This window comes from Musa acuminata, chromosome BXJ3-11, assembly GCF_036884655.1.
Source record: "Musa acuminata AAA Group cultivar baxijiao chromosome BXJ3-11, Cavendish_Baxijiao_AAA, whole genome shotgun sequence".
Taxonomy (NCBI): Eukaryota; Viridiplantae; Streptophyta; class Magnoliopsida; order Zingiberales; family Musaceae; genus Musa; species Musa acuminata.
In genome coordinates, this window is record NC_088359.1 from 29,645,098 (window position 1) to 29,657,738 (window position 12,641).

Below are 12,641 nucleotides of genomic sequence, written 5' to 3' on the forward strand. Positions count from 1 at the left end.
GATCGTACCAGGCCCACTGGTTCATCGCTTAATATGATCTGCACTTAAAAAGTCCATTGCTGCCACGGAAATGCATGCCTTTCCATATCAATGTTCTATTTATTAATTTGGTAACCATAAGTGATTGATGTTTCATTAATACTCGATCTCTTATATTATTAGATGAGTCAAAATGTAGAAAACAGATTAGAGCATAATAAAGACGGAAATGTTACAGGGGAGCATGTAAGGTTTATTTAGTAAAGTTAACTATAAGATATTTGATTACGACTTAGATAATTTGAAGTTATTATAGATAAATCTACGTAATACAGTTAAAATTCATATATTGTCATCTGGTATGTGATATTACAGCCTATTCGTAATTTTTTTTTAAAAAGAAGGAGATGAGCTACACAAGGAAAATATTTATGAGGAGAAATGAAAAAGAAGATTAAAAGTAGTCCTACATTAGTTAAAAACTAAGTGCATCAGATTACAAATGATGCATGTCTTCTGATGCGACTTTTTTCTCCCTTGAGTGTTTCATCATGCGTCTTTTTTGTCTGATGCAATCCGGTTTTTACAATGCACGTGCACACAGCCCTTGCTCACAGGGCTTCCACCGGTGGTGTTCCTTAAAAACATTTGACTGTAAGTTTCCTGATGTATGTATGTTTCCTCTGGAAGTGCTAGAGCTAAGCAGATTGCTATAAAATAGCAATTATTTACTGGTCTTAGTTAAACAATGCCAATTATTTACTGGTCTCCTGTTGTGCATGAAATATGTGCATACGGACGTTAGTCTTAGGTTTTTTTCGTTGCTTGGCTAGTATAAAACCTGTGTACTGCTTTTGTCGTTGGTTACGCATATCATGTTTACCAAACATGTCGCTAGGAATATATAACTTCATACTAAGAATGGTTCAAAAGACGCTGCCCTGATTACATCGGTATTCATAATTAGACAATCAGGAAAATAAGCCATCGAGTTTTCTAATGGTTTCGTATATTGTAGTTTAGAATTTTCATATAGTCATGATTTTGTTTTAATTAATAAACATTTTTTTCAAGGTTCGGAAATCCCCGTGCATTAATGTTTGGATTCGCCACCATGAGGAGATCAGAAATCGCAGTTCCATCAGAAGGCATCGTCTTCTCGTGGTAGCTCGCTTACAGTTTTTGACTGGGAGAAATCGGCCGTGCTGCTGGACAACCGTGTAAGGATAACATCGCTAAACCAAGTTCCGAATAATAATTAATACTACCTGGACAACCCAAAGACGGAAGAGAGGGAAGAAGTTAAACAAGCAAATCTCAAGACGGAACAGCGAAGAAATTGGACGAGCAAATGTCAGTTGTTTCCTTCACTGCGAATGACCATGCATCTATTACGAACAAGCCACGACAACACACATCATGCAACCTTTGGAAATTGGAGAAGACTAATACATAAAGACCATAGTCTACTCAATCCCAAGGAATGGAGGAAGATTCGGATCTAAAGAAAGCCCTGTAGAGAAAACTGGCAATAAAAAAAAAATAAAGGAAAAGGAAAAATCAAAACACTCAGCAACGCTTCCGCCTACTCCACAGACCGAGTTACAGTGGAAGCAGGGGGAGGTTGAGAAAGGGTAAAGCGGCTTGAGTGACTGTGAGACAAAAGAAAAATGTGCAACACTGTCAAATGCGAGTTTCTTTCCCTTTTTCTTTGTCTTCTAAAAGAGAAGACTTGTTGCGGTGTTTGGTGAGATGCTTCAGCACTGCGAACGCTTGCGGCAGCCGAGGGCGCCCGCGTCGGAAGTGATGGATCCAACCATGGACGACGACTTGGCTCCGAGGCTGGAGGCCTTGGCATAACTCGCGGAGGCTCCGGCTCCGGAGGGGGTGAAGTAGGCACCGTTCAGCAGAAGGTCGCCCTCGGATCTCCAGTTCCAACTCTTCCACACGTTTGAGTCCGTTTCTACCCTTTTGGTCACCTGTTCAACGCAAGCGATCATATACAGGTCCAGTCAAGGAATGCGAGCGGTATCGACAGAGCGACTAGTAAGGATGTCATTACCTCCTTGGCAAATCGGTTGGTGGGAGCGAGGTATCTGTTACCCTGGCTATTGATGGTCGGGTCGGCACTTCCACCAATGGCGTACATCTCCCAGTGGGTGTAATCATTGTTCACCACGTGGAAATACCCATGCCTGCACCTGTATTTTACCGCAGTCGAAGACAATGGGTCAACTTGGAACTTCCAGAAGAACAGATCCGTCCTTCATTTGGGAGAAGCAGAAAGAGATATATGAGGTACATAAATATACCTGGGCATTCTCTGGATGAGACCTTCGCCAAAGTGGTTGAACGCAATGGTGACTTGCATGGCCTTGTCCCTGACATAGGAGTCGCTGTGGCCCAAGAGCATCACCTGCGTAAAGTAGACCCGGGTTTTACTGCGATGGAGACTGCGTGTACTAACTAGTACAGCAGATTGAGGAGTGTACCTCGTTGTGGTGGGTGAAGTAATTGTTGGAGATGGTGATGGCGGTGGATCCCATGACGGCATCGACGAGGCCATCGGCGCAGTTGGAGAGAGAATTGTGGTCGACCCAGATATGGCTGGCGCCGAAGATGGACACGCCGTCGCCGTCGGCCATCGTCCTCCAGCCGTAGTGGGAGGGGGAGCTGCGGACCATGGCGTTCCCGGTGGGTTTACAGTCGTGGATGTGGAGACCGTGGATGATGACGTTGGTGACGAACTGGATGGTGATGCAGGCGCCGTTTGCGATGTGGACGTTGGCGCCGCGGCCGTCGATGGTCTTGAAGCTGTTCATGATGAGTTCCTGCTTGAGGGTGATGACCATGTCGCGCTTGAACACGATCCAGAGGGGCTTGTCCTGGATGACCGCGTGGCGGAGGGTGCCCGACCGAGGGTTGACGGGGTCGTCGTCCCCCGGGTCACTCACCACGTAATAGCGGCCGTCGCGGCCGCCGATCGCGTTGCGCCCGAAGCCGATCCCGCAGTCCGCGAGCCGCTTGCGGTGGAGGTGCCATTCTGGGTCGCACCGCCAGCAGTCGTCGATGGGGTTCCCCGTCCCGCATGACAAGTAGCCGAGGGCCCGGCGAGCCGTGCTGTTGCTTATCGCCCTGTTTCAACATAATTACACACAACAAAAGGAAGCGGCAAAAAAAAAGATTAGCTTTGCTCGATGGTAATCTCAACGTTTAGCAGTTTCAAATGATTACTATAGGGCCCACTAGTCTTCACTTTATGGGGACTCAAAATGTGTGCCGACCGAAGTAAATACGAAAGAAGAGGTTGGCCGGGAAATATGTGAACAATGAATGATGGCATAACATCATATCAGGTCTTCAATTGCAGGAGAATGAGCGGAGCAGGCCATGTTACACCCATGCTGTTTAACGAGTACAAGATCTATCTGCGGTGCAAGTGGTCAATCAACGAGCAAAATAGGAAGAAGTACAAGAAGTGGAGGTCAGGAGGACAGTAGGTGTAGTAAATGGCATTAATATCTGGGATCGTGAATCGGGATGACGAGTCAATAAATGAAATGGTCTTCCGTTGGCACTGCTCTGATAGTCCCTTTTTTGTACTCGGCGCACAGCCAGTGGTCTCTTTACACAACAGTATGGCCGCCGGTCACATGAGCTCATGGAGGACAAGCGACAACGTAGTCAAAGACGGAGCAAATTTAAATTTTTTCTTTTCAGAAAGGTCGCATGCAAGCGGCATCCGAGGAGAAACCCAATTTAATAACTGGTATGGCAGATGGATCACATCAAAACAGACAACCCCATTGGAGGTGCAGTACCTCCGAACCTTTTTGTTTTTGGCACTGGAGCTTGATCAATGCATAATTTCTTAGAGAAAAAAAAATAGATCCCCCCAATAAAGACGTAGATTATTAGTTAACCATTACAAATTATGTACAAGTAAGTAAGAAGTCTAATCAGAACTATAAAGGCAATAAATGGGGATATAGCGGTAGAAATAATTGGATTGCAATTATTTTAACATGGACAAAAAGTCGCCTAATCTTGTAGGTTTTGGGGATCCGAAAAGAAGGTTTATGATACTAAATGACTTGCATACAGCTGAAACTATTAGATTTATGATAAGAAAATAAATCTGAAGGAAAGGTGCCATCAAAAGGACTTACATGTGAACCTCATTTGCAACCAGTTCCGGATCGTCGACCGCGCCCACTACCACTTCTCGCCCAAAGCTGCTCAAAAGAGGGCAAACGCCATCAGAGCCCAAATGACCAAATTGACCCTATGTGTACATATCGAACTATGAAAGAGGCCAGCCGATTCTTTGCATCTGGGAAGAGGTGATCGTCGCGGATCTCTGGGCAGAACCACACCGCTCGAGGCGGTCGGTCGGTGGGCTTCATTTGGAATAAATTTCGAGAAGAGAAAAAGAGGGGGTGAGGGAGATTGATGGAGAGAGAAGGCGCTTCTCCCGCGTCTTTTACCCGATTTGACAGGTGTTCTGCGGCGATGAGTCCTCCACCAACCAAATTTCTCAGAAAGGGGATTTGGTTTGATTACGCCTTTTTATTTTTCAGTGAATTAATCCTTCGCTTTTCTTCTTTTACTTTTCGTCAATGAAAGCGAAAGGAGTAAGAGCGCAAGGAACTAAAACGAGAGTAACGGCTTCAACGGCTTTGATTCGATGGAGATTGCGGTTAAGGCCCAAAGAGCCATCGGATCCATCGACATCGAGCGTCCAAACGTCGGATCTGATGGTTTATAGCTCTTCCCAGGCACATCGACGGCCCAGATCTATTAAACAAAAGAAGGGGTATTGCATCACCGACCTATCCGTCGTATACTCGTTGGCTGCCGCGGTTGCTCTCAAACTCCTCCTCGCCACGGCCGCCGACGCGGAAGCTGACGCCATTAATCCAACCCTAGAAGAGAAAACGATCCATCAAAATTGGCTCGAGCGGATCTTGAACGCTACTGAAAGAATTTGGAGGCCGCACTCGTTTCAGAGCAGAGGATCCAGGAAGAAGCCAAGATGACTCCCCTGCTCCAAGTACGTTGCCTCTAATCGACCCCAAAAAGACCAAGAAAACCCTCATCCTCCCAAAACACAGGCACATTTCATCGGATTCCTCCCACGGCCCATGTTCTTTAGAAAAAGAAGAGATACAATCCATAGAAGGAAAGGAAAACGTAATGTACCTCGAGGTGGAGATCGAGTCGCATCCCAACCACCCGAGGCCTCCGGCTACTAGCACCAAAAGTCCCAGGACCAGCAACCGCGACCACCTCATAGATTCCTCCACCATTGCCGCCGCTTCTCCTCTCTCTCAGTTCTCTTCTGCTCTCCCACACCCACTCGCTAAAAATCTCGGCGCCGAAGAGGGAGAAGTGTACAAAATAAAAAGTGGGAGAGAGACCCAAATGAGGCGGAAGGAACCGCCATTTATAGCGCGTTTGGCCGTCCGCGCTTTACCACTACCCCACGCCGAACTTAACCGCGGTTAAGTGTTTGTTATGATTCCATCACCGGCAACTCTAACCGCTACTAACGGCTTCGTTGACGGCGAAGAGCGGCACCGACGGGGACACGTGCGAGAGGTCTTCGTGATCACGTGTCAAGCACGCGCCTCCGTCTCCGTTGAGTCTCCCGCACCGACGTCTCCGATTAACTAACCTCAACGCATTATGAAGTTAGTCTATAGATAATGTTCGATAACAAGTCACGCCTCTCAAAGCATGACACGTCAGGAAGGGATTTGTTGAACTCAATTAGTTTATATAATTTTTATTATGTATATATATACATTAAAAAACACAGAAAAAATGGTATTAGGAAAAAAGGATCCACTAAAGTTGGGTGTAGTGCGAGTTCAAGTAAGGTGTTCGACAAAATGGGTAAGCTGCCGAATCGATTTGTCTTCTAAATCAACACATCTGACCCACTTGCGCAGCAGAGCCAAAGGCTCTTCATGGATCAACGACAAGAGGTCACAGGCACAGCACTTCCATCTCATAGACATTGTCGAGCAACGATTTTGTTTTGCACCTTTTATGGTGTGACCGAGGTGTCCACGGTCTATCCCAAGGGTGCAAGATCACCAGCACAATATTTTAGTTGGAGCGCATTAACCCTAGGTATGGTTGAGGGGGTGTAGGCTTTGTTCTCTCCGACGAAGACCGAAGATCTCTCCCTTAGTTCTCTGTTAGGTACCTGCACACAAGTCGAAATCGGGAGAGAGATCCCCGACTTGATCCCTCCGACGTTTAGGTTAGAAGGGTTTTACTATGTAGAGTTAGGGTGTGAGTATGTGTGTCCACCTCCCTAGCGTTATTCTTGAGGGTGGTTTTTATATATGTTTTCGTGTGTTTCCATACGATGTCTCCATACGTATGTGTTTAAAGGTCTCATCCTTATAGTTGTTTCTGAGGGTGACTTTTATACTCATTATCATGCATTGACGTACGTATGTGTTAATGATCGTCAGTGTTTCCGTAAGTAAATGTTTAAAGTCCCGACTCCCTGCACTATTTCGGGGGGGTGATTTCTATACCTATTATCGTTTGTTGATAAACGTATGTGATAATGATTGTCAGTGTCTCCTTACGTAAATATTTAAAAACTCAATTCCTAAGGATAGTTTCTGTACATGTTGTTATGTGTAGAGGTACGGATAGTAGATGACTGTTTTATTCAGAACCAGGATGTCAAAGTGGCTTGGTGCATAATGTTAGTTTTGGAACGACGTGCCAGATGGCATGACACCATGGGCCGGATGACAGAATATGTCATACCAGATTTGTTTGTGGCAACGTGAACCAAACATCGTGTACGTAGCAGCACGGAATGCCCGGTAGGTTTCTCTCATCCATGTCATGCAATGGATCGGATCTGAGGACGAGGAGAGCACTGTCTTCGTTCAGATGCAATCACTGGGCAAAAATTTGATGTGCCTCGCTGTATCTGCCGCCTGACCCTAATAAGACAGACTCCGATACCCTGTAATGTGTGCTTGCCACATCCTGAAACAGTGAAGACCCCGAGGTAGGCGAGTCTAATCCTTTGCGGGGAACACAAAAGCAAAGGGAAGCATGCCGGGGAAAAGGAAAAGGTGGTGGTGCTCATGTCGCTGTAATCATTGATTAGTGGAGAATTCTTCCCTTTGCTTGTTCAATCAGCATTCAGTGTTACTGTCGGGTGCTCGATCGCTTTAGCTCACACTGCTGCAGCGCACGTAGCATCTACGACATCTCATTTCACAGTGATGGTTCTTCTATTCCTAGCTAGTTTCAGTTACTGCTCCCAGTCCCGAGTTTAAAGGTTCTCAGCTGTAGCTACGACCAACTCTCGCCATGATTGGCGGGGCAAATAAATGCTTGATTACAGGCGAGTTTGGTGGAAGCTAAGTGATCTCGGAGCACTTTTCAGTGACGCGCGCACAGAAGGATTAGAATAATGCAAGCTCACATGGTTTGGTGGCGAGCATGAAGAACGGATTGACGCCCAGAACTGGCGACTTAATTCCTCTCCCCTTTCTCCTCCTCTCTTCATCCGATTTCTTCGTTGGATGCCTTTGGATTTTGTTTATCCGTCTCGGATGGACTTCGTTTAAAGAATCTGAAGGCCGCTGCCGAGTCTCTTTCTCTTGTTCTGCGCACCACATGGTACGGACCCCTTTTCGTTGCCATGCTACCTCAACCGAGCTGCCAACAACTTCACGCCATGCTTTTGATCCTTCTCTCTCTATCTCTCTCTCTCTCTCTTCCCATGTATGCTAGGATTGATTCCCTTGTTCGAGTTCTTTATCAGCCGACGGTTGTGTTCACTCTCTCACAAGCATCCACCTGTTTCGTTGTGGCTTGACATGCACATGGATCCATTTGCTCCGAAGAACACGGTTCATGTGGCTAACATCGGCATGCTCCTCCAGTGGGCTGTCTCAGCTTTAGATCTTCTCAATGCTGATTCCATCCGCATCTCTTATACTCTGATGAACTAGAACTGGCTAAAGCTTAACTTGCATCAGAAACTAGAAACCCATGTGATGAGCTTGACTTCATCTCCACGCGTAGCCTGTGCAATTGATCCAAAGGCACCTTGTGTGTCAGAGAAGATAAAGAATATGACATCTTGAGTAGTGATGTGCTTGGAAGAAAGAGCCGGTTCAGATTGTATCAATTCCTTCCATTAGGTTGTCTGACCCAGTTTGAGGCAGACAGCCACAAAATGACACTCCACTACCGGATCAAGATTACTTCTCCTTCACAGGCAAAGGATTTGGAGCAGAGTTAGGCATCGAAGGCAGCTGCTGATTCCTTCTTGGCATCATGCAGTGAATCAACCAAAAGCTTTGGTACCTCATGCTGTTTTATATGCCTGGTGACTGCAAGAGAGGCCTGCAAGTTGATACAGATGGAAAGGTATCTTCTAAGGCATCCAGGAGACTCTTGGCTCTGGAATGTGTTTGTCGAAAAGCTGCAAGTTGATAAAGGTGGCTGAGAGTGTCCTCCTTGGCTCACTGGGCTGTCATGTGCTTGGTCCAAGATCAATGTGGGAGGGATCTTGTCCCATATGATCTCTCTGTTTGTGTCAGTCTTTGATTTGCCACTTGAGAGGCTGTTGATATAGGAGTAATGAGATTAGAGTTACATCATACACACTCTCTTTCCCTTCTGCTTCCTCTGTCCTATTGTAGGCCAAGAAGAAGTGTAATGGCTTGTGTTAATGGAAGAAACAGCAGGTTTATAAGAAATGACAACGACCTATTACCAGCTTAATTACTTGATATATTGCATGCATGTTCATCATCGAACTTGGGCTCTTAAGAGAAGATGTTACGACCTAATATATATTGGTTTTTTTCTTAAATATTGGTAATGAAACACTTTGCCCAATTATCCTAAAACGTTTTTTTTTTAAATTTTTTTCTTTTCGGATGATGCCCCTTTTTCAATCGATATATTTTTTTCTCTAATGTCCTAATTGCCCATTAGTGGAGGTGACCAAGGTAGAGCAAAAGCAATATAGTCGAAGTGATGAGGCTTTATGGTGAGCGGAGCGAAAGCAATGAGACCTCGTGATAGGACAGAGGAGGCTATATGAGGACGGAAGCAATAAGATCTTCTGAGGCAAAAGTGATAGGGCCTCATAGTAGGGTGGAAGTGATAGAGTCTCACGGAGGAGAAGGAGATCATCATAATAGGATGGAAGCGATGGGACCTTATGGTGGCAATTAAACGACGACAAGAAACACTTAGGGTATTAAAGAAAAATGAGAGCACATGAGGAAAGGATTAAATTGAGAATCCGAGAAATACCCAAAAAAAGAGAACAATTTTTAGAAAATCGCCCGAACAATTTCACTTGATCTAATTTGCTCTACTAATTAATTTATCTTTCTCATTTACATCGATCGTCTACGTTTCTATTGGGTTTGGACATTTGAAGTATCGCTTTCTATTAGGCCCGACGAAAGAAAGATACCAACAGATGTTTCGGCCTGCGGCCTATCCACAAACACTTGTGCTATTTACTCGAAGACTTGTTGCATTTACTAATTGGATTGGAAATTCTTCTTCTTTTATCACTGTCGACACATATTACGATCGACAGATATGCTTTTAGGTTTATGATAATGTACGTTCATAAATATGCATGCAATGATCGGGTGGAACCCAATCTGTCAATTTAGCGAGAGAGAGAGAGAGAGAGAGGGGTAGATTGAGTGGGAAAAGTAGTACTGAGAGCATCTCCGGGCTACGAGCAATGAAGTAGTCACCGAGTGGTCTCATTGCCCTCTTTTTCGTCTTGCAAACGAAAGGTACTCATGGGAGGAGGAACCTAATGCACGGCCTGTTGCTGGTGGTGCAGAAATCGAACTCATCCAAAGAGAGCATCTGCCTTTACGTGAACGCAATGTCACTTCCCCTCCTCATATATATACAGACAACGAGGAATTCAAAGAATCATTTAATGGTTGATCAATGTTAAATTGCAATGAAATGGAATGAATTGCTCACATAAGCCACGGTGTATCACAAGTGGTAATGGATCGAAGGGAAGAGAAGCAGAGAAAGAATTGATGGACAGCTGATTGGCGTCCATTGGTTGAGAGGTGTTCTTAGTAATGGCAGTCGACCACCAAAGCCGACGCGGACGCGGACGCCGACACCGGGGCCGGGAAGATGAGCGACCGCTTGCTGGCTAACGTGAAGGAGGGCGAAGGCGGTCGGTGGAGCTCCTCGTCGGCCGGTGCGGGGAGGTTGAGATCTAGCGAGAGGAAGCTCTTATCCTTCTTGGCTTCTTGGGCATCCGCGGCGGCCAGCGGCCTGTGCCGCCTCATGTGGCCGCCGAGGGCCTGCCCGGAGCTGAATTCCGATCCGCATATGGAGCACTCGTGGATCTTGGGCTTCGTGTTGGACTGGCCGCTGCTCCCGATAGGCTTCGAGAACGAATTCATGCTTATCTGCAGCATATCGTCGTCGACCACGACCTTCTCCTCCGCGGCCGTCGTCGGCGGGGGGGCGAGCTTGGGCTTCTTGTGGCTGGTGCGGTGCCCGCCGAGGGCCTGGAACGACGGGAAGCACTTGTTGCACGTCTTGCACTCGTACACGTAGAACCCGGCCTTGCCGTTGGTGGTGGTGGCCGCCTCAGCGAACCTTCGGCTGGTGAACTTCTCGGCCCCACCGCCGCGGCCAGCGGCATCGTCCTTCCGCGCCTGAGCCGGCGGAGGCCTCGCGACCAGGGCGCGTCCCTGGGCCAGCAGGATGAGGCAGTTGGCCATGTCCTCCTCCTCCTCCGTGACAATCCCGGAGGCAGCCTCTGCCGAGGAGGCCGACGACGCGTCGGCGGCGACGACCACCGGCGGCGGTGGTTGGCTCCTCGGTCGCTTCGTGCGCTTACCCTTGACCAAAGCTTGAACCAATTCACCGTTGGAGATGCTGTCGCTGCTGTTGGAGCCCCGGGCTTCCTCCGGAGTCTCCATCCCCCTTGGGAAGAGAGCAAGAGGTGGAGAAAACAACAAGAGAGGGAGAGAGAGAGTGAGTGGAGGTGGTGTAAGACAAGAACAACGATACTCACACACAGGAGATGCAACACCGCTTGTCCCCACGTATATATTAATGAACCAAGAGAAGGGAGTCCATCAAATGCCGTGCTTTGCTATTATGAGAGGAGAGCTAAACCATGAATTAGCCTCCTCACTTGTATTTGGGGTGGGGTTGTGGGGGAATTAGGTGGAAATAGGAGAGGCGTGGAGTGAAGGGAGGAGTGGGAAGGATGAACAGCACAGGACAGAGGGGACGGACTCCACAACCCCAACCAAAATGCCTAATCCTGGACTCGCTGTCCACTCTTCTCACACTTATTGGCACAGAGACGAGTTGGCCACACAACCCGTCACAGGGTAGAGGGAGAGAGATGACGATGATGGTCCTGTGGTGACAATGCCAAGGAGATGCTTTCTGTGGCAAGCCTGGACACACGGAGACTGCACTCCTCCTCCTACCTTTTTATTTGCTTTGCTTGCTCACAGCTGCGTTTTAATTGGACTTGTTGGCTTCGCTAATAAATTCGGATTCATCGAGTCCCCAATTCTTCTTCTTCTTCTTCTTCTTCTTCTTCTTCTTCTTCTTTAACTTATCCATCAATCTGGACGAATGCTTCTTCTTTCGCTAAACTAGGAGGAAAAGATCTTACAACATGTGACTCGAATAATATGTTAGCTCTCCTTGATTCTCTGCATGTTGTTATTATAGACTGATCACAATAATGAGATGGACAAGGCCAAGTCAATGGCCGCCATGTCCATGTCGAGAAGTACGTGAGAGCCTGCGTTGGAGATCTGTGACATGACTCTCCAAGCACTTCAGTTAAGCTGTCGCACTCGTCGAGCACATGTACAAGAAATGAATGAGCCATGTCGTCTGGCCACAGGCACAAGATTCCGACAAGGTAAAAGAGGTGAATCCAAGCCTGGATGAGCATGCACAGATTGTGGTGTAAATGCTCCTACTATTTACGCATGCACAGATTACCACACCATCATGGCTTTTCTTATGGGCATGGAAAACTAGTCACTACTGATCATCTTAATATTGAATTTTAAGCCACTAGTTAATATTCTATGCACCCATGCATAGAATAAAGCAAAATTATGGTGCACAACATGCCGTCCACATGAAATACAACGCCTCCATGTTTGTCTCTCTTCCATCATTGAATGATTGGGTCGGAGGGTATGCATGATTTGGTGGCTTTGAATGAAGGGTTTGGCTTGCTATAATTTGTCGTTGTCGTTGCGTTCGAGACAATTAGACGGTTCGTTGGCAACGATGACACGGGTGTATTTTATGGTTGTTGTACATAGCTAGTCGATGTGCAATGCATGTTCTTGCCATGCAAGCAAGTTAATGGGAGGTGGTGATGAGCAAAGCAGAGGGAGTAGGCCGCATTGAATTCACTTATCGATTGTTTTCGGCTAAGCATGATAGTTTTATTACTACACACACGGATTAATACATTTCGAATATACGCGCGCACGCACGCGCACACACACACACACGCACACATGCACGAAAAAAATGTATTATTACACACATGATAAAAATCGAGATACATTTACATTTAGGGATTAATACATTTCGAATATGAATTAGTGTCT

The 12,641-nt window shown here is 46.6% G+C and overlaps 2 protein-coding genes across 2 annotated transcripts; both read right to left on the reverse strand.

Moving 5' to 3' along the window:
• Positions 1 to 1,344: 1,344 nt before the first annotated feature.
• On the reverse strand, positions 1,345 to 5,385 carry LOC135652802 (probable pectate lyase 8). The gene is made up of 7 exons (XM_065174045.1): positions 5,182 to 5,385; positions 4,812 to 4,904; positions 4,149 to 4,214; positions 2,472 to 3,114; positions 2,292 to 2,395; positions 2,042 to 2,180; positions 1,345 to 1,958 (listed from the first exon to the last, which is right to left on the reverse strand). Exons 1-7 carry the CDS (start codon positions 5,286 to 5,288, stop codon positions 1,737 to 1,739), a joined length of 1,374 nt encoding a protein of 457 aa, XP_065030117.1. The 5' UTR covers positions 5,289 to 5,385; the 3' UTR covers positions 1,345 to 1,736.
• Positions 5,386 to 9,965: 4,580 nt separating this feature from the next.
• LOC135652586 (zinc finger protein ZAT5-like) lies at positions 9,966 to 11,447 on the reverse strand. The gene has a single exon (XM_065173620.1). It carries the CDS (start codon positions 10,962 to 10,964, stop codon positions 10,101 to 10,103), a length of 864 nt encoding a protein of 287 aa, XP_065029692.1. The 5' UTR covers positions 10,965 to 11,447; the 3' UTR covers positions 9,966 to 10,100.
• Positions 11,448 to 12,641: the final 1,194 nt, after the last annotated feature.